General features: G+C 35.4%; 1 protein-coding gene across 4 annotated transcripts in view; it reads left to right on the top strand.

The window, feature by feature from the left end:
• The window catches only part of KCNT2 (potassium sodium-activated channel subfamily T member 2), a 267504-nt gene that overhangs the window by 165288 nt on the left and 82412 nt on the right, over positions 1–19804 (top strand). For all 4 annotated transcript variants that reach the window (XM_083358889.1, XM_083358890.1, XM_083358891.1 and 1 more), the window contains 4 exons: positions 1736–1900; positions 2734–2870; positions 9809–9872; positions 17297–17405. In XM_083358889.1, coding sequence (XP_083215015.1) covers positions 1736–1900; positions 2734–2870; positions 9809–9872; positions 17297–17405 — 475 coding nt within the window. The remainder of the gene's footprint in view (positions 1–1735; positions 1901–2733; positions 2871–9808; positions 9873–17296; positions 17406–19804) is intronic.

Consider the following 19804-nt stretch of genomic DNA (forward strand, 5'->3'; position numbering starts at 1 on the left):
TAGAATTTAGTAACAATCATTCTATTTGTTTTGTCAGAAACAGCTTTCTTAATCAATGATACGTTAATTTTCAAATCCATATTCCTCCTTGCAAACCTCATCAGAAATCATTCAGGTTCTCATCAACAATATCACATAATCTCTATGCAAAATTACATATACACTGATGATGTTTGGGTAAATGAAATGTTTGCAAGAAAACTACAAGCTCAAAGAATACCAAGGACCCCTTGTTTCAACCTGACTTACAAATATTTCCCTCTATCGGCACATACATATTCCCTTCTAATTGCATTTCTTATAGTATATTCATCAATGCGCTAAATATTGCATGTCCCTGTCATGCTGTGTATATAAAATTGAACCACTCACTTTAAAAAAGACAGCAAAGATAAAATAAATTTAACCATATTCATAAACATCTCAATAATTTGCTGAAGAGCAGAATTGCTTTACACACCCTGCCTAGAAGAAAGCTGCACTGCATCTCTCCTACTGTTTAAAATCAGAATTCACCAAACTTGTAACATTCCAAAGCATTGATTAAAAATTCTGCCAAAATTGCTCTCCATTTTCTATGCCTCTTTAACTATTGCTTAGTCTTTTTGAGTATATTGTTTACAACTATTTTTTCCTCTGTGTACTAGACATTTCATCATTGCACCAAATACTTTTTTATTTCTATTTCCAGAACTCCCATCTATTTTTGTGGTGTTCAGTAATTTAATTCTTTTTGGTCTGTTTCATGCAGTTTCCTGAATATCTTGCATCTGTTTTCCATTCTAATGGCTCACTAATAATCATCTATGTCTGTGATGTTCTTTTTTTAAAAAAACATGATTTTTTAACTTTGATTTATTAATAATCAAAGAATTATTATGACAATACAAGCCACTATTCCTTATTTAAGGGTACTTTCCTCTGAGACTAAATCTTGACTCTCTCATCAAGATAAGAGCTAAGTCAAAGTGAGTGCACATACAAATTTACTGCTTAAATTAATAAATTACAGCTAAGATCTTTACAGAAGACCAGAAAAATTAACATACTACTGCCCACAGCCAGCTAATTAGAAAGTACAGTATATGTAATATGGTAATACACTTTAAGGGGCGCGGTTTGGCGAGTCGAATCCCGAGTGCCGCGTAGCAGAGTGAGCGCCTGTTACTCGTCCCAGCTTCTGCCCACCTAGCAGTTCGAAAGCATGTAGAAATGCATGTAGAAAAATAGGGACCACTACGGTGGGAAGGTAACAGCATTCCATGTGCCCTTGGCATCTAGTCATGCCGGCCACATGACCACGGAGACGTCCTCGGACAAGCGCTGGCTCTTCAGCTTTGAAACGGAGATGAGCACCAGCCCCTAGAGTCGGAAACGACTAGCACACATGTGCGGGGGAACCTTTACCTTTACCTTTAATACACTTTAAAATTAAGTGTGCTTTGCTGAAATGTGTACTTCTAGATTACCCTTCTTTGCTGAGTTATTATACATTCTGTATGTGAGATATTGCTATGAGCCATTGTAGGTTAAATCACAACAAACGAATATCTAGACCAGAGGTGGGGGGAAATGACCCTTTTATGATTTGCAGACTTCAACTGGCTGCTCAGGGGTTCTGGGAGTTGAAGTCTACAAGTCATAAAAGGGCTATTGGAGTATATGTATAGTTTCTTAGCATCTCCTCGTTGACTTCTTGAGGCCATACTTCATCTTGAAATTTATTTCATTGCAGTTTGAGCAACTGGCTTATTTGTGGATGGAAAGACAAAAATCAGGTGGAAATTATAGCCGACATAGAGCTCAGACGGAGAAACATGTTGTTTTGTGTGTCAGTTCTCTTAAGATTGACCTGCTTATGGATTTTCTAAATGAATTCTATGCACATCCTAGACTCCAGGTAAGTCAAGCAGATCAGCATTTATCTCAATTCACCAAGAAATATTTTGCATCTCTTAACATTTTTATTTCACATATGACTGAAATCTTAGCAGTATCATAGGTCACAGACATATCTATAAAAGTTATTCTAATTAGAAAAGGGCATAAAGCATCCAGCATTTCTTTTTATTAGACTTGTGTTGTTTCTTTAGAGCCAATTCTGAGACCTTTTTTAAAATGATTAATGAGATCTGTGTAGTAACACCAAAGCTGATATTTTCTGTTGTTGAACATAGATTCCTTTTCAGTATGCGTAATGCTTAGCATTTTTTTTTTGCCAAAGGAAGTGATTTAAACTCATCTCTGCATGAGGCTAAGCATTACATGTTGATATCTGGGAGAGCAACTTTGGCATCAATAAAATCATTATTGAAATAAATAGCAGGAACATTTTTCTTTTTTCTCTTTAGAAAGATTAAAAAATAAATTATCCTTCAACTATTTTTCTCTCAAGCCTGTTTTTCCCCCAAGGTAAATATTAATAGCAATAGCACTTAGACTTATATACCACTTGATAGTGCTTTACAACCCTCTCTAAGTGGTTTACAGAGCTGGCATATTGCCCCCCAACAATCTGGGTCCTCATTTTACCAACCTCGGAAGGATGGAAGGCTGAGTCAATCTTGAGCCACTGAGAATCAAACTGCTGGCAGTGAACTGAATTAGCCTGCAATACTATTTTAACCACTGCACCACTACAGGTTCTATTTTTAAATAGAAAAATATACAGGAAATATAACTAAAATATATTTTGGTTCTTTTTTTATTCTTACAACATGCACTTTTTTATAGGACTACTATGTGGTTATATTGTGTCCCACTGAGATGGATGTTCAGGTTCGAAGAGTGCTTCAAATTCCAATGTGGTCACAAAGGGTCATTTACTTACAAGGTTCAGCACTGAAGGATCAAGATCTCTTGAGAGCTAAGTAGGTACCAAACTAATGGATAAGAATATTAAAAGAATATATTGATTACTGATGATCTTACAATAAACCTAATTCACTAAAATATCCTTTTTCACATTTACTGGCTATCCCAGTGAACATTTGTCACATGCTTTTAGATGTAAACTGCCCATGGTCACTGAAAGGGAGATGGAGAGTCTTTAAATTTAATAGATAAATAAACAAATAATGCTAAACAGATATTTAATTAAGGACATTTCTTTGTGTGCTTCTTATCAGCTCTATGCTTCCTTCCAACTGTTTTGGAAATTTATTTCTGAACAGAATTGATCAGAGCTCATGTAGGTCTGTCTCCAACTATCTTATATTTTGGATTTGCACTTAATTTATAAATATGGAACCTTTTCCTTCATTTAAAATGTTTCATTGCAAAATAAAAATTGGCAAAAAGAAAAATTCAATTAATGAACTGAAGAATGGACACATAAATTCTTTCTTTAAATCATATACAGGTAGGCTAAAAAAATCTGAAATGCTTTTCTCTTCCCCCATCCTTTTTCTTTTCCTATTCAGCCTCTTATTTTCTTTCACTAATGGATTCCACGATATATACTTCAACTTTAAACCTCTTCCAAAGCTTCAAGCTATATTTTTATTAAAAGTTTATGCCTACTTTGAAACTCCCTGGAGCAGGCATTCATTAAAGTTTCACTATGTTGTTTTCTTTCATTGAAGCCCATTCTGGGCACCAAGAACTTTTGTTATAAAAAGGAAAGTCTCAATATAAGCTAGTCATTCAGCATCTTTTTTTCAGTATGGACTCTGCCTTCCTGTCCATTCCTGACAGTGCCAGATATAAAATATTTAAGTCACAGTGGGACCAGGATATATATTATGGGGGGACTTGGTTCATACATTTCTTTTTATTTTATTTACTTGTTTGTTTGTTTTATTTATATTCCACCTTGATTATTTTCATAAAAAAAAATTCAAGGCACAAACCTAGTTAATATTTTTATGTTCCTATTTTATTTTTTTATTAGATTTATGTGCTGCCCATCGCATCTACAGATATTCTCTAGATTTTCTCAGCTATTTTTCCCACGACAATTTGTGAGGTTGATTGGCCTGAGAGAGCATGACTGGCCCAAAGTCACCCAGCCAGCTTTCATGCCTAAGGGAGCATTATAATTTCTCCTGCTTTTTAACCTGGTGCCTTAAGCACTAGACCAAATTGGCTTTTTCCCATTTTCATCTCTATTATGCTTGGAGTTACACTTCGATTTTAAAGAATTCTTAAAATGAAGACCATGTGAAAGACTTTTAGATGCAGATGGATAAAGCAATTCCATAATTACATTTCCTTTTAATCTTTAGTCATTTTCAGCTCTAACTATACTATTTGATTTTAAATATACCCTGGCCATTGCTTTAATCTTTATTAATGTTTTTTGTTTAAACTATTAAAGCATTGAATAATGAAAGTAGGAATTGGTTTAACACCAAAAAGACAACATTGCAATAGCTTCTATTTTTGCCATATTAACCATTATTTTATAGCTTGTATAGCTTAATTGTCTAATGATTTCCAGGATTTCCAAGATTAGGAGCTGCAAAATCCCTTGTGGTACAATCTTCTACATTTTACTCTAAAATAATCTTCAGTGAAACTTACTTCTAGATATGTAGTTATGGGATTGCAGCTATTTGAGTATATGGGAGTAATAATAATAATAAGTTGGAAGGGACCTTGGAGGTTATCTAGTCCAACCTGCTGCTCAGGCAGGAAACCCTATACCATTTCAGACAAATGGTTGTCCAGTCTCTTCTTAAAAACTTCCAGTGTTGGAGCATTCACCACTTCTGGAGCCAGGTTGTTCCACTGGTTAATTGTTCTAACTATCAGGAAGTTTCTCCTTAGTTCTAGTTGCTTTTCTCCTTCACTAGTTTACATCCGTTGCTTCTTGTCCTGCTTTGGAGAATAGCTTGACTCCCTCTTCTTTGTGGCAGCCCCTGAGATATTGGAACACTGCTGTCATGTCACCCCTCACCCTTCTCTTCGTTAAACTACACATACCCAATTCCAGCAACCGTTCCCTATATGTTTTAGCCTCCAGTCTCCCAATCATCTTTGTTACTCTTCTCTGTACTCTTTCTAGAGTCTCAACATCTTTTTTACATCGTGTGATTAAAACTGGATGCAGTATTCCAGGTGTGGCCTTACCAAGGCATTGTAAAGTGGTATTAGTACTTCACGTGATCTTGATTGTATCCCTCTGTTAATGCAGCCTAGCACTGTGTTGGCCTTTTTGGCAGCTGCAGCACACCGCTGGCTCATATTGAAGTGATTGTCCACTAGGACTCCGAGATCCCTCTCACAGTTACTAATATTGATCAAGTTAATCATTTTGCATAGTTAGTTCTTATAAAGTAGATGTTTGTTTTCCTAGTAAGAGTGAATATTTATTTATTTATTAAAGTCCCAATGACACTGATTGTTTTAAAAAATATATTACAAAAATACAACTCTTCAAAAGAAATAATACAGGTAAGTCCTCGATTTTCAATCATTCGTTTATTGACCATTTGAAGTTACGACCTTGAAAAATGTAACTTGTGACCAGTTTTCACCCTTACAAGCATTGCAACATCCTGATGGTCACATAATCAAAATTTGGTTGCTTGGCAACTGGCTTGTATTTTTGACAGGTGCACTGTCCTAGGGTCATGTGATCATGTGGTGACCTTCCCAGCTGCCTTCCAAAAAAGCAAAGTCAATGGGGGAAGCCAGATTCATTTAACAGCCACATGATTCCATTAACAACTTTATTAATTCACTTAACAACTGTGGCAAGAAGGTCATAACATGGAACAAAACTCATCTAACAACCGCCTTGCTTAGCAATGGAAACTTTGGGCTGAATTGTGGTTGTACGCTGAGGACCATTTATATTGTATGCCATTTAATGAATAAATCATTATATAAGACATAAAACTTCAAAACATTTCCAGTTTTAAATGTAAATTATTATTTCAATCACTAATAGCCATACATGGATGGATATCCTTTTTTGCTGAAAAGAATTGTGTGATTTTCTCTGGGTTAGATAGTAAACATGAATTTTATAAAGCTGTCATTCAAGCATAATACCTGCAGCATTATTTAGCCTGTAGTAAATTCAAAGCAAAGCAACTATTAAAATGTATATTTCTCATTACAGATTATGTAATTGAATGTACTTTTATCATTTTTAAACACTATAGGAAGCAGTTTAATAGACCATTTTGAAAAAATAACAGCCTAATTGTAGGAATTCAGTAGACCATACTGTATTGTAAGAAATGAAGTAGAAGTTGCTAAGCAGCAGTGAGCTTCTCTTTTTATAATGAGCATCTTATAATCACATTCCCTAATATCCCTTCTAGTAAATGAAGTGTTGAGTATATTTTGGCTGTATTAACCAAAAATATAAAACACTGAACTTTTTTTGTTCCTCAGTATCTCAGTTTGTATACTCTTCTCTAACCTCTGTGAAAAACAAGGTAATGGTATATAAAGGACTCACATTCATCTTTTGTTAAAAGAACACCACAGTCATTTTAAATCACATATTTCCTTTTTGTAAAGTAATAGATGTAATTTCATGTTTCATAATTCCATAGAAAAGAGCCATAAAAAGGCAGAGAACTGCTTCAGATGCAGCATAACTGAGCTGGGGGAAATGCTGTTAATTTTGCTTTATATTGCAATGAGGGGGATAACTGGCGGATGAAACAAGGTAGGATAACCCATCAGTCTGCAGGATTTGCAAAATTGCCTGTCCCTGAGGGTATTTGCCCATGGTATGTTCAAGGTCCCCTGTATGAAACAGTCTTATCTGGGGAGGACTTAAGATACATGTCTTTTCCATAGCAGTGCCTGCTCAGTAGAGCCTGCCCTGAGATTGGAGGGTCTCTATCCTCTAGTTTTTTAAAAAGACTTGGCTCTTCCTTGTTGGGCTAGCATTGGGGTTGAACCCAGCGCATCGGTAGTTTGATATAGGATTATTATAGCTCCTTGGCAAGAGTGTGATAGTTTTCTTTTAAAAAAATGGAGATTTTTTTTAAAAAAACATAGTTTTTGGTTGTTAGCTATCCAGGATTACCTTGTATAAATGGTCATATAAATCTTAGCTCAAAGCTAGCTAGTCTGGTTCCAAGTTGGTAAGTAACTAATTTACTGTAGTGCCATGGAAACCACCTCTAAAAGCTTTTAGAAATGAGACTGACATATGGAAGCTTATCAGAAGTTAAACTAAGGGTTTATATTCACAGTTACCTTGTCAAAGAAGGAAATAAGGTCTGTCTTCTAATACATTTTTTAATGAAACCATAGTGGCATTTAGCAATCACAACATTGTCTTCAAGATGGTTATAAATCGCCTGCTTTATTATCTTTATTATCTGCTCTAACATATTTCCAGGTATTGAGGGTGAGGGTCATTGGCCTATAATTCCTGAGATTTTCTCTTGAGAATACTTTTCTTCAAAAAAAAAAAAAAGTCCCCTGGCATGTTTTCAGTTTTTCAGAACTACTCAAAGATTATTATTTTCCAAATGGAGAATTCTTAACAGATGATCATAAGAAAACAGAAAACCACAACTTCTACTTTGCTTCTTTTTTTACATTCAAAGGATGTAAAATCTTGAGTAGCATACAGTGGGTTTAAATATAGTAAAGGAAGGTACAATTCAGTAAGGATATGGTACTGTAAATGATCTTTTACCTAATTTAAATGTCTTTAAATCCCTTGGTCCTTCTGAAAAATACCCTAAAATATTAAAGAAATGAGGCAGAAATGACTATTGTGAAAACATAATTTAAGACCAGGAAACAGAAGGTGTGAGAAAGAAGCTAAGACTGACTTGTCCCTAATTCATTGGAGGAGTATAAGAGGGTAGGAGGGGAAATTCAGACTTTCAAGATTCTGTTCAAACTGATCAATAAAATATAGCCATTGCATCTGTTTCTTTACCTGGCCTACTTTAAGGGCTGACAACATCGCCTAAATTTTCTTCCTCGTGATATCATTTGAAATTGTACTATTCTTAATTTCATCTTACTTAAGAAGTCCCAGCTGGTTGCTGCAGCATCTTTGGCTTTAAGAGTTTCTCCCCATGACATTTTCCTTATTATTTATTTTAGTTTATTCAAATTGTTTCTATTAGCCATTATTTGGGGTTTTTTTTACTGGATCTTTTGTTAAAACATGAAATCTAACAGCATGATTACTTGTACCCAAAGTTCTTTCAAATTTAATACCTTCAGTCAGCTCCTCTATTAGTAAGGACCAAATCCAAGACAGCAGATGCTCTACATTTAAGTCCTTTGAAGGAGTAAATTACCACCAATACAGTCAAATATTCTGACTTGTTTCTAGCAGAATAAGTCTCTCGATAAATGCCTGGACAGTTGAAGTATCCTATCATAGCTGTTTTTTGGTTTTTCGAGGATTCAGTTCTGTTTAAATAAATCTTTTTTTCTACTTCTGATTTGTTTGGTGGTCTATAGTAAATTCTGAATAAGAAGTTCTTCTGTTATATCACCCTTTTATCTTAACTGGTTTCCACATCAGGTCAGTGGACTTCTGTTCATAGAGATTAATATATAAATCTATGACAGCTTTTCTCTTGTGTTGCCCTTTACTTTGAAAGTACTCATCAAGAATGTATTCCACTGCTGGAACTCATCCTACTATGTTTCTATAATCCCTACTTTGTTATTCTTGTCTTGATGCCATGATTCATCTGATTTTGCCTCTTACCCATTTTGTGTGCAGTATATAGCAACATTTAAGATAATGGGTTAGACTTCCTGTGTTCCATCCCCCTTTTCGTTTATGCCTTTATTTCATTTATTTCTTGATTAAGCTAGTAATTTGCAGAACATTTTGTCTTGGTCCATTATTCAATCCATTACTTGCCAATTCACTGTTTGTATTACAACTACTACCTCTTTGTATTGTAGTTTAAATAAATAAAAAGCATCTGTATTTCTGTAATGGACCTATAGCTGGTACAGAAACACAGCAAGGAGGCTGGTAAAAGTATTTTCTATAATTCTTCATCAAAAGACCAGAATGGCATCCAGACAGCTCATGTACCAAGTTCAAGAGATGATAAATAATTTAGATTAAGCATCTGTAAATCAGTTTAAATCTGGTTCATGTCCTTACTTCTAAGGTGAGAAATATAACTTGCCATGAAGAAGGAAGAGAAGGAGGGAGGGAGGGAGGGAGGGAGAGAGGGAAGGAAGGAAGGAAGGAAGGAAGGAAGGAAGGAAGGAAGGAAGGAAATGAATTTATTTCAAATCAACAATACCAACAAATCATTTCTGTTCAATAAAATAAGCATTGTATACCATAACTTTTTTAAAAAGTGAATTTTAAAGACTGAACATTTTAAATATATTTCTTATGTGCCATTGCATATGTATACAAATCTTGCCTTCATCTTTCAAAATCTGGAATTTATACATACATTACAAACTTAGTAGATGGAATGCACATTGTGACATGAAGAATAGGTGAGTTTAAAATTGATATGTTTTCTTCTGGTTGGCAACAATATCATTGCAGAAAATGGGCACAGTATCGCTTCCTTTTTTGGATGATGCACAGCATGTCACCTGATTTGGTCTAATGTAGGGATTGCACTCTGATCTAGACTGAGAAAAAAACAGCTGTATAATTTCTGTATATATTTTATGCCTTGTTTTTATGTCATATTTATGAGATGCATTTTAACAGAAGTATATACTTTATTTAATATGATTTCTTTCTCTTTAAACAGTGATTTTTTTTAAATTTGGCTTAAAGTTTACATTTAAAGCAAGTTACTTATTTAAAGTATCTTTAGAAGTTTCCTGGGCATTTTAAAACAGTTTCCTAATTTTTTTTCTTAAACTTTCTGATTTTTAGAATGGATAATGCAGAGGCCTGTTTTATTTTAAGCAGCCGTTTTGAAGTGGACAGAACTGCAGCGGTAGGTTCCAAATATATCTATATATGCTTTTACAAATTTGTTTTGTATGTGTCTTTTTATATTTTTATGGTTAAGTTAATTGGTCAGAAATGAAAGAGCTATGTGGTTACTATGAGTCAACATTGATTAGACAGAACATAATTAATCAATGTATTATGGAGTTTTTTGAGCTGGATAAAAATACAGATATGTTTATATATGTATTGAGTCTTCATATATGAAGACATATATTATTAAAATGTATATTAAGCCCTCTTGATATATGATAAATGAACCTATTTTAGTATCATGACTTCATAAGGTCAATTTTACAATAAAATGAATAGAATAGTAATTGCTCCTTTATAACTTGGCTATTTTTAAAACTAGACTTCCGACTTTAATACCCTCACATTGTGAAACAATTCCATCAAAGACAGTGGAATAATTAAATCATTCAAGGAAGATCCAAGTAGTAGTCATTACTTATCCTTACTCTAAGTTATTTTTTTCTTCCTCATTTTTTTTAGTCTTCAGGAAATGTTTTACATATTGTTTTATTTATTCCACATATTGCAGAAAGAAATCATATAGTTTACTTTAAATTATATGGAGTATTTCAATGTATTATATATAAGCCCCCCTGAGTCTTTGGAAAAGGGCGGGATATAAATGGAATTAAAATAAAAAATAAAAAATAATATAATAATAATATAATAATATAATATAATATAATATAATATAATAATAACAGAGCGAGAGAGACCTTGTGGCTTAGAGGCAAATAACACTGCCTCATATGCAATCAGCCCTGGTTCGAATCTCAGAAGGGTATGGCTGGCTGAGGACGACTAAGGAGTCAGAAATGCATCTCAGTTTCCCTTTAATTCTTTGTTAGTAATTTACACACACACACACACACACACACACACACACACACACATATATATATATATATATATATATATATATATATATATATATATATATATATATATATATATATATGTTTTCTGAGGTTTTATATATATAGTGTGTGTGTTTTATATCATTTTACTTAATTGTTTAATCATTTGAATTTTATTATAAACTAGCTGGAGATTTTTTTAAAAGAAGTGGAATATAAATGTTTTCAATGAACAACAAGATCCAACTGGCATAATTTAAGATAGAGTCACCTTATACAGATTAGATTTTAACATATATTCTGACCTGCATGACAACACATCCTAGTATTTCCTGTAGTATGAATAAATATTAATAGCAATACTTAAGGATTTTCTTAAGCTTGTCCTATCATTATTCTATGTGAGAAGCCCTTGATAAATTTCCAGAGGATCCTAGATTTCTTTAGCCCATAGTTTGTTCAAGCTATAGTTACAGTATGTTTTTGAAAGCCATTTCCATTTCAACCTGATCTTGTAAAGTTTACTCAAAACATTTCTGTGGTCCAAGATCAAACTGTGGAAGTGACAGCCTTAATGCCAATTTCATTAGTATTTGCATTAGTATTAGTGATGTTCTGTTTGCTTACCTTATTTAACATTCCACTGGTTAGCTTAGGTTTTCAGATTCATCTACCTCTATGTTTCTGGCAACATGGTTGCTTGGTAAGAAATGTTTACTCTTGTAATTCCTTACATATTCCAAATCATGTCTAATGTTCAGAATGTGGGAGGAATGAATGACTGATCTTTATTTTGCTTATCCTGGTATGTAGTGTTGACAACTTTAACCACATTACACATGCAGTAAAAGAACACAAGGCATTTAAAAAGATCTTGCCATTCTTTCCAGTAAGATTGAGGCCATCTTATTAAAATTGTAGACAATGTTTAATTTTTTGGGCACCATAGCTACCACATTCCTTTGTTATAATCTAAGTGCTATTTTGCTGTTTCATGGCGGTCTTTAGGAAACCATCTGGACTTTTTGATTAGAATCAGATCGAAAAAAGAACTGAGTTGGTTTTCACAATTCTACTTGACTTGAATTTCATACATTACTGAATGACATGTAGGACTTCCAGGCCTATGTTCTTGTCCATTGTTTCCTCTATAACAGTGGTGGCGAACCTATGGCACAAATGCCAGAGGCGGCACTCAGAGCCCTCTCTGTTGACACACACGCCATCACCGTCAGCAGCAGGTCCATCAGGCCACCACCGCCACCCGGAGCAGGAGCCCTGCCCAGCACAATGGAGGCAAAGCGGCCAACTCGAGTAGAGGTGATAGAGCAGAGGTCACCAACCATTGTCGATTAGTGGACTGGAAGAAAAGGGAGGGGGAAGCACGTGCTGCAAATGGGGCAGGGCTAGTGTCTGTGTGATACTCACTAGCCCTGCCCCGTTCTTGCGTGGTGCAGTGCCTTATATCTGCACCCCGTGGCACGGCGTTGGCCATTTTTGTGCCTTGCAGCACGATGGCCCATTTTTGTGCCCCTGGTTTTTGCATGCCAGAGGTGGCACTCAGAGCTGCCTCCCTGCCCCCTCACTTTGAGGGCACCAAAATGCTGATGCGGCTTTGGCACTTTGTGATAAATAAGTGAGTTTTGGGTTGTGGCTTGGGCACTTGGTCTCTAAAAGGTTCACCACCACTGATCTATAACATATGTATGATTTATGTACCAGTGATAATTGCTGTAGGAACTGGGTAATTTTACGTAGCAAGGAAGATTAACTTATGCCACATTTGTCATAAGTAAGATTACAAAACCAGATTTTGCTGTATCACTTGAGCCAAATATCATTTTTGCATCTTTTTTTCTCCCCTATAACCAGTGCCTATGGGGAAGGGCCTTGTCGTGGCGGCACTGCTTGTACTAACGCTTCCCCCTTTTTATGGTATTATATTTCCTCTATTTATTTATTTATAAAATTTATAGTCACCCATATCACCTGAGTCAACTCTATGTGGTGCACAACAGGGTCACAAAATATGTCACTTCTGCACTTTGGTCCAGAAAACGGAACTTCAACTGAATTGCTGGCAATAAATTATGTCCTTTTCCCCTAGCTTTCTTTTGATTCTTCTGAGTTTCACTTGATTGCACACAGAAAAAAATAAACCAAAAGGAAAAGTTGTGGTTGCATAAAACTCCATGCTGATTGAAAAGTATTTATTTCCCCTATTTGGAAAGAAATAAAAATATTAGTGGTGAAATGACACTATATGGATGTCATAGCATTGATAACTGAGACAAAGAATAAGGCGCACACTAGATTTATCATCATATCATTGTGATTTGCTTCCTAATCTACCAAAGCCCTGTATACTTTTATCAACTGCACTGTTGTTTAACTGCTGCTTTTGGCTCTTTTTCCATTTGACTGCTGTTGGTTTTATATCTATCATCTTTTGCTTTTATTGCTTTATCATAATCTATCCTGACAGTTTTATTGAAGGGGAGCATGAATATTCATGTTTTAAATAACTCATTTAGTTCACCGCAAATTCTTTGTTTTTCCGTCATCAAGAGGCTAGATGTTAGAATTTAGGCTGTATGAAAATATTGACAGTGATGGTGGCAATAATGATGTTGATGATTTATATGAAATAACATGATAAACAGGATAATGCTGTATTTATATAATATGCATTCTGCTGATCAGAAAAAACAGAGAGGACTAGGTAGAGATTTTGCAGATACATATGACTATGATTTCAAAGAGAATGCTTGTTTTTCTAGTCTATTTCCAAATTATGTATAGTGAGAATTATTAGCATATATTAAAAAGTAAATCAAATAATTTGCAAAGAGGTAACTATTAATCTTTTAGAGAAAGAGAGAGATTTGTGAAATCTTAAACACTAATTTTATTATTGCACACCTCCCCTCCCCAAAGCAACAACATCAGTAATAATTCATTAACTTGACTGAAATAAGGCCATCTTCTTTGTAACATTTTTAAAATTCTCTTCAAAATAAAATTATTCAAAATGCATCAAGAGCATAAATTAAACATACAGAATATAGACAACAAAAACACAGAGAATTGTCTTCTATTTTGCTGAGCAACAGTAGTTTAGTATTATAAATTTTAACTGATTTCTGGGAAATCTTTAGAAAACTCTGTTTCTTATTCCTGAAGACTCTTTATTAATATCCCTAAGCACCCTGATAAATCAGAAAATAATTATCCATTCAATGAATTTAACCCATTCCACCATATTTATATATTTCAGCAAATTCTATCTATCTATCTATCTATCTATCTATCTATCTATCTATCTATCTATCTATCTATCTATCTATCTATCTTTCGTCTTGAGGAAATATAGAAGACTGAATTGATTAGACCTTATTATTTAAAGATCTTTTCAGCTATGCAGCTATTTTACTCCCAGGATTTTATTTACAATATAATTTCCTTGGTACGACTGATATTAACAAATTAATAAAAAACACAGAGAATTGAAAATTAGCTAAACAGGAATATTAGATATTACCCAATCAAGATTGTTTCATAAAAACAAAGTTTAATGTGTGGTTTTATATCATTTAATATTACTTTAAATTTAATAAATTATGCATTTATTGTATTACCTGAGGTTTTTAAAGAAATCTATAAAAACTAAAAACAAATAGAGGAATGGAGAATTTTGTTGCTTATGCTTTTCCTTTGCATTTTTAATGTATTATGATGATAGCTGTTTTCTAGGAAATCAAATTATTCGTCCATGTAAACTATTGCAGACTTATCTGCAAGATTTTTTTTCAGGAGAAATACTCACTGGATATTACTCTAGTAAAAATCTGTGTGACTATAAGTGTATTTTTTTTTCTTGAACATTCAGAAATTAGCTCAGCTCTGTATTGTCAGGGGTGAACCACAAATTTCTCCAGACAAGTTGTTTGGAAAGAATTCCCTCTTCAATCAATTAGAATAAAATAGATGTTAATGTCTACTTTCACAGGGGTCTGTCCGTATAAGCTGTGATTAAACAGAGAACAAAAGGGACGTGGTGGCTCAGTGGGTTAGGATGCTGAGCTTGTCGATCAGATGGTTGGCAGTTTGGTGGGTTGAATCCCGAGTGCCGTGTAACAGAGTAAGTGCCTGTTACTCGTCCCAGCTTCTGCCTACCTAGCAGTTCGAAAGCACGTAAAAATGCAAGTAGAAAAACAGGGACCACTATGGTGGGAAGGTAACAGCGTTCCGTGCGCCTTTGGCATCTAGTCATGCCGGCCACATGACCACAGAGACGTCCTCAGACAAGTGCTGGCTCTTCGGCTTTGAAATGGAGATGAGCACCGGCCCCTAGAGTCGGAAACGACTAGCACGCATGTGCGGGGGAACCTTTACCTTTACCTTTAAACAGAGAACACACTTTGATTTTTAGGCAACTGTACTTTAGCTTATAATCTTCAGACTGTCAAGCAAAAGGTATAAAGTAGGGAAGTAAGATTAGTACTTAAGGGACTTAAGCTAGGAAGAATACAAATGCATGAGAAGTAATTCAGACCCAACTTAACACTACGTTGGTAGTAAATACCTCATTGTAGCACAGTTCTTCCAATATTACCTGAGAAGGACAATAAGAAATGCTCTGGAGAAGTTAAAAGTCAGCTGTCACAGAGACTTCTCAGTGTTCAATTTCAAGCATCATTTATTCAAGCTGAGCAAGAAAATTACAATAAAATTGTAAAAACACTAAAATTGTTTTGAAAACATCCCTCTCTGATTGTTATTCTTTAGTATCCACAGCTGAGAATAAAAATTTACTAATCAATAAAACTCTTCATTTTTGCTTGAAGAGTTCAAAAACCTGGAATTTAGCTATGCTAGGCTACATTTAATTCTAACCCATCCTACTTCTGTTGCTTTTAATTTGAAAGTATTAATTGTCCTTAACTTTTCAAATGATTTTTTCTTTCTTTATCAGACTATATAAGCCTTTCTTATCTGCTGACATCACACAATATAAATAAATTATACCATTCTCTTTCTCTTTTCTTACCCAAGCAACTTTATGACTAGACAATCCATTCCATTTCCTAGCATCATTAGATCCTGTAAATTATTCTGTCTTGTATTTTTCAGAAGACAATTGAAAAAATATAAAAAAAACCTGATATGGAGCTCAAAAGAACAATGTCTTAGAATTTAGAAGCATTTTTTAAAAGGAACATTTTAATGTGCTGAAATTTTGTGATTTCCTAATAAATGTTTTCAGTCAAGTTCTTTATGTTTGCTAAGAGCAACTGGTTGTAAATTACTGAAATGAAAGTGAAGATCTTAAAAAAATAAAATAAAATGAACTAAGTGATGTATTATTCTGTTGATAATTCTTCCAATAATTTTCATTTGTGCGTATATGCACATATGAAAATTTTCTGTTAAAACTGATTTAATTCCAAATACTTAACAATGTGCTTTCATTATGCATGCACATGTAAATTCTTTGTATGAATGTTTCTCTCTCTCTCTCTCTCTCTCTCTCTCTCTCTCTCTCTCCTCCGCCCCCCCCCCCAAACAATACTCCTTTTCACAGGTCAAATGCTTAATTATAGCTATCCATTCTTCTGAGCTTTGTTTATGTAAATTTGTTTTAAGTTCTTAAGGTCAGTGTTATGAGGCTTTAGGCATTCTGAATGATCAGCAGAAAAAAATTCTCTAGCTTTTTGTCCAAAAAAGTTACCTATGCTATAGATGTATTTTCTCTGCTTATAATCATGTATTAGAAAACATTCCACAAAGAGATGTTTTATTGCACATTTGGGAGCAAGCATTTGATTTCTGACTTTCATTTAATGTAACAATTCTAACTGTTTATTATATGGCAGTATGTATGAATTGCAGAAAATTATCAGCCAGGTGTTTGCTGTGTATATGGTTTTATCTTTGCTACTGAGATTCCTACTTTTATGAAATCTGTGTAACTTAATGCAGTCTAATTTCTCTTAAAAATGTCATAATAAAACAATTAATATTTTGAGACAGTGTAGTCTTATGTAATGGGATCTACAAGCCAGTGGCACCCAGTTCGAATCTTGTACTATCTAATAGTTCCCATGTAGAGATGATAATATTCAAAAATGCACTACATAAGTTAAATAAAGATAAAAAAGGAAATTTGCAAGGGTAAGATATTTCATTCCCAAATTGCTTTGAAAACATTCATAATCTACCTGAGTTCCAGAAGCTGATTGTAAGTCATACTAAAGGCATTTCAGGGAAAATCTGGTCTGAATCATTTGGTTTTATTTTTAACAGCAGTATTTACTTATGAATTCTGCTATAATTGGCACAAAACTATGGGATATTCTTATGTTTAAAGTACAGAAACTAGAAGCTAAAAGACTCTTGATGCTGGCAAAAGCATGTGTCAGATAAAGTTTTTTTTTAAAGAGCACTTTGTCAGCTACACATGAGCAATTATATTAATATAGTCAGTTTTGCCTCTTGTCTTAAACTTTCTAACATGCTGTTTTGTATTTTATTCTAGGACCATCAAACCATTTTAAGAGCATGGGCAGTTAAAGATTTTGCTCCAAATTGTCCATTGTATGTTCAGATACTGAAGCCTGAAAATAAGTTTCATATTAAATTTGCAGGTAAGTCTGATACCTTATTGACTCTTGTTGAGATGTAGAGTTGAATAATTCTTTCTCTTCTGATCAATGCCATTTATTTTTTTTCTGCAATAAGAATGGTGTGGGCAACAGTCAGGCCAAATGTGGCCCACAAGACGTAAATTATTAAGACTTAATTTAAACCTAATTTCCCACAAGAGAAGCTGCATCAGGACTTTATTTAAACAAGCCCAAACACACTGCAGCAACCCAGAGCAGCAAAAAATAAAATAAAAATGAAGCGTCTATACAACACATTTCAACAAAATGGATACCCAACCAACTTTAACAAAAAGTCCCTGACCACTCAACCCAATACAGCACAACCAACACAAAGCCTGAATAGAATTACACTGCCATAGATGAAGAATATCTCAAAAACCACCAACAGACTACTACAACCACATGTAACACACAAGCCAACTAAAGCCCTTCAAAACATCCTGAGTAAACCAAAAGACCCAGCAACCCCACAAGAAGAAACAGGAGTCATCTACAACATACAGTTAAGAACTGCTGGCAGAGGACAGGCAGAATACATCCATGAACATCAACGAGCAGTCAGAAGACATGATGAAAATTCTTTAATTTCAAATCATATAGACAGATTAACCATGGTTTCAATTGAAAAAATGTGACAATCCTAGACCAGCCAAATCTAAAAAGGCCAGGGAATTTCTAGAAGCCTGGTACCATGACAAATTACCCATCAATCGACAAATAGACATTAACAACATTTATAGACTATGCAAAATAGACAATCAACCAGCCAGCTCAAAGCGGGGGGGGGGGGGAATACCTAAGCACCTTTCCACCAGCAATCAACACCCAGATCTGCATAGATTAACTCCAAGGTTAACTTCAAACCAACAATCTTGATACCCCAATCAAGAAACTGCCAAAGAGCCAACAGTAAACACCCTAACCAAAGAATCTCTAAGACCACCCCCACCAACACTGACAGGCAAGCCATCAGAATATAAACTGATGGCCAACAGCACTCCTTACTTACTGATGTTACCAAGTTTGGGTAATGAAATGTCTGCATGAAAACAAGCAATCCCAGAGAGCACCAAGGATCCTTCACTTAATTTATTTCCCAGCATCCTTAGATCACTCTACTCAAACTTAGTAAAACAAACAAGTAAAATCACTGAATCTCATAGTGCATTTTGTTTTGTTTTAATTCAAAGTTACCCTTAAACCAACCACCTTGTATTTTTTACTTTTGCTTTTTTCCCTTAAGGCCCCACAAATGGCCTGAAACTGGTTATCAGAATCAGTAATTTCTATTGGTTAAAATCCTTTTGTGCTAGTGCATTTGAAGATATTGCAAAAAGAAACCTATCCAAAATAAAGAAGGCCATCAACAGATGAATGAACCAGAGGGTGTTGCATCTGTCATGGAAAAACCCAATGAAAAAGACAAGAGACAACAACAAAAACAATAATTCTTACTCTAAGATTCAGAGGTTTATTTCAGAAGTAATTTGGAACACACACATAAACATCACTTATATTAAAAACCCATTGCAATGATGACTGAATTGTCTTCACAAAGACAGGCGCGAGACCGTAGGCAAGGTTCAAAAAGTTTATTCGGTTCAGCTCCCGGCAGCTGACTGTCAAACACTCCGGGTTTATATAGAGAACTGTCAAACGATTTAACCAATCAGGTAACGGTATTTTCCCGCCGTCCGGAGGACGGCCAATCAACGCTCGGTACTTTGACAGCTCGGCGGCTGTCGGGGAATTCCTTTCAGCTGAGCGCTTAGCTCAGTTCGGAGGACCGAGTTGTAGACTGCGGATTTGACAGTTCCGGGAACTGTCAAATCTGGCGTGTGCGCGATGGCCCCCGGCCGCTCTTTTGACAGCTGTCAACGGAATGGCAGCCGGCCGGGCGGTGCGCATGCGTCGTAGCTTCGGGCGGCCATTTGACAGCTGTCAACTGTCAAAGGTCCGCCGGCCCGGCTTTTTCTCGCTGCTCGGAAACTTCTGGTTTCCGAATATGATTCACCCCCTTTCCCCCCCCCTAGAACAGGTATGTTATGCCTATTAACATTTGAACGTTTTAACACAGTATGGTTAACAGGTTTTTTGACAGATGGAGGGTTTCCCTTCCATTCAAAGTCTGCGAGGTATGCGGGAGGTCTTCTGGCTCGGCTGGACCGTCGGGGACAGAGGGTGCTTCCTTCGGGTTGCGTGGCCGGAGGAGTTGCTTCTGGGTGGGGCTCGGTCGGTGGCTGTGGGTCCTGGGGGGGGAAGAGTCCATCAGGTCCGGGGGTGTCGTTTGGTGAAGGCTCGCCCAGAGTTGGTTGTAGAGGGGGATTGGGGAGTGACCTCGGTCGGAGCTGATCTGTGTGTCTGCGTTGTGTGAGTCC

Source organism: Vipera ursinii (genome assembly GCF_947247035.1).
Source record: "Vipera ursinii genome assembly, chromosome: 3".
In the NCBI taxonomy this organism is placed as follows: domain Eukaryota; kingdom Metazoa; phylum Chordata; class Lepidosauria; order Squamata; family Viperidae; genus Vipera; species Vipera ursinii.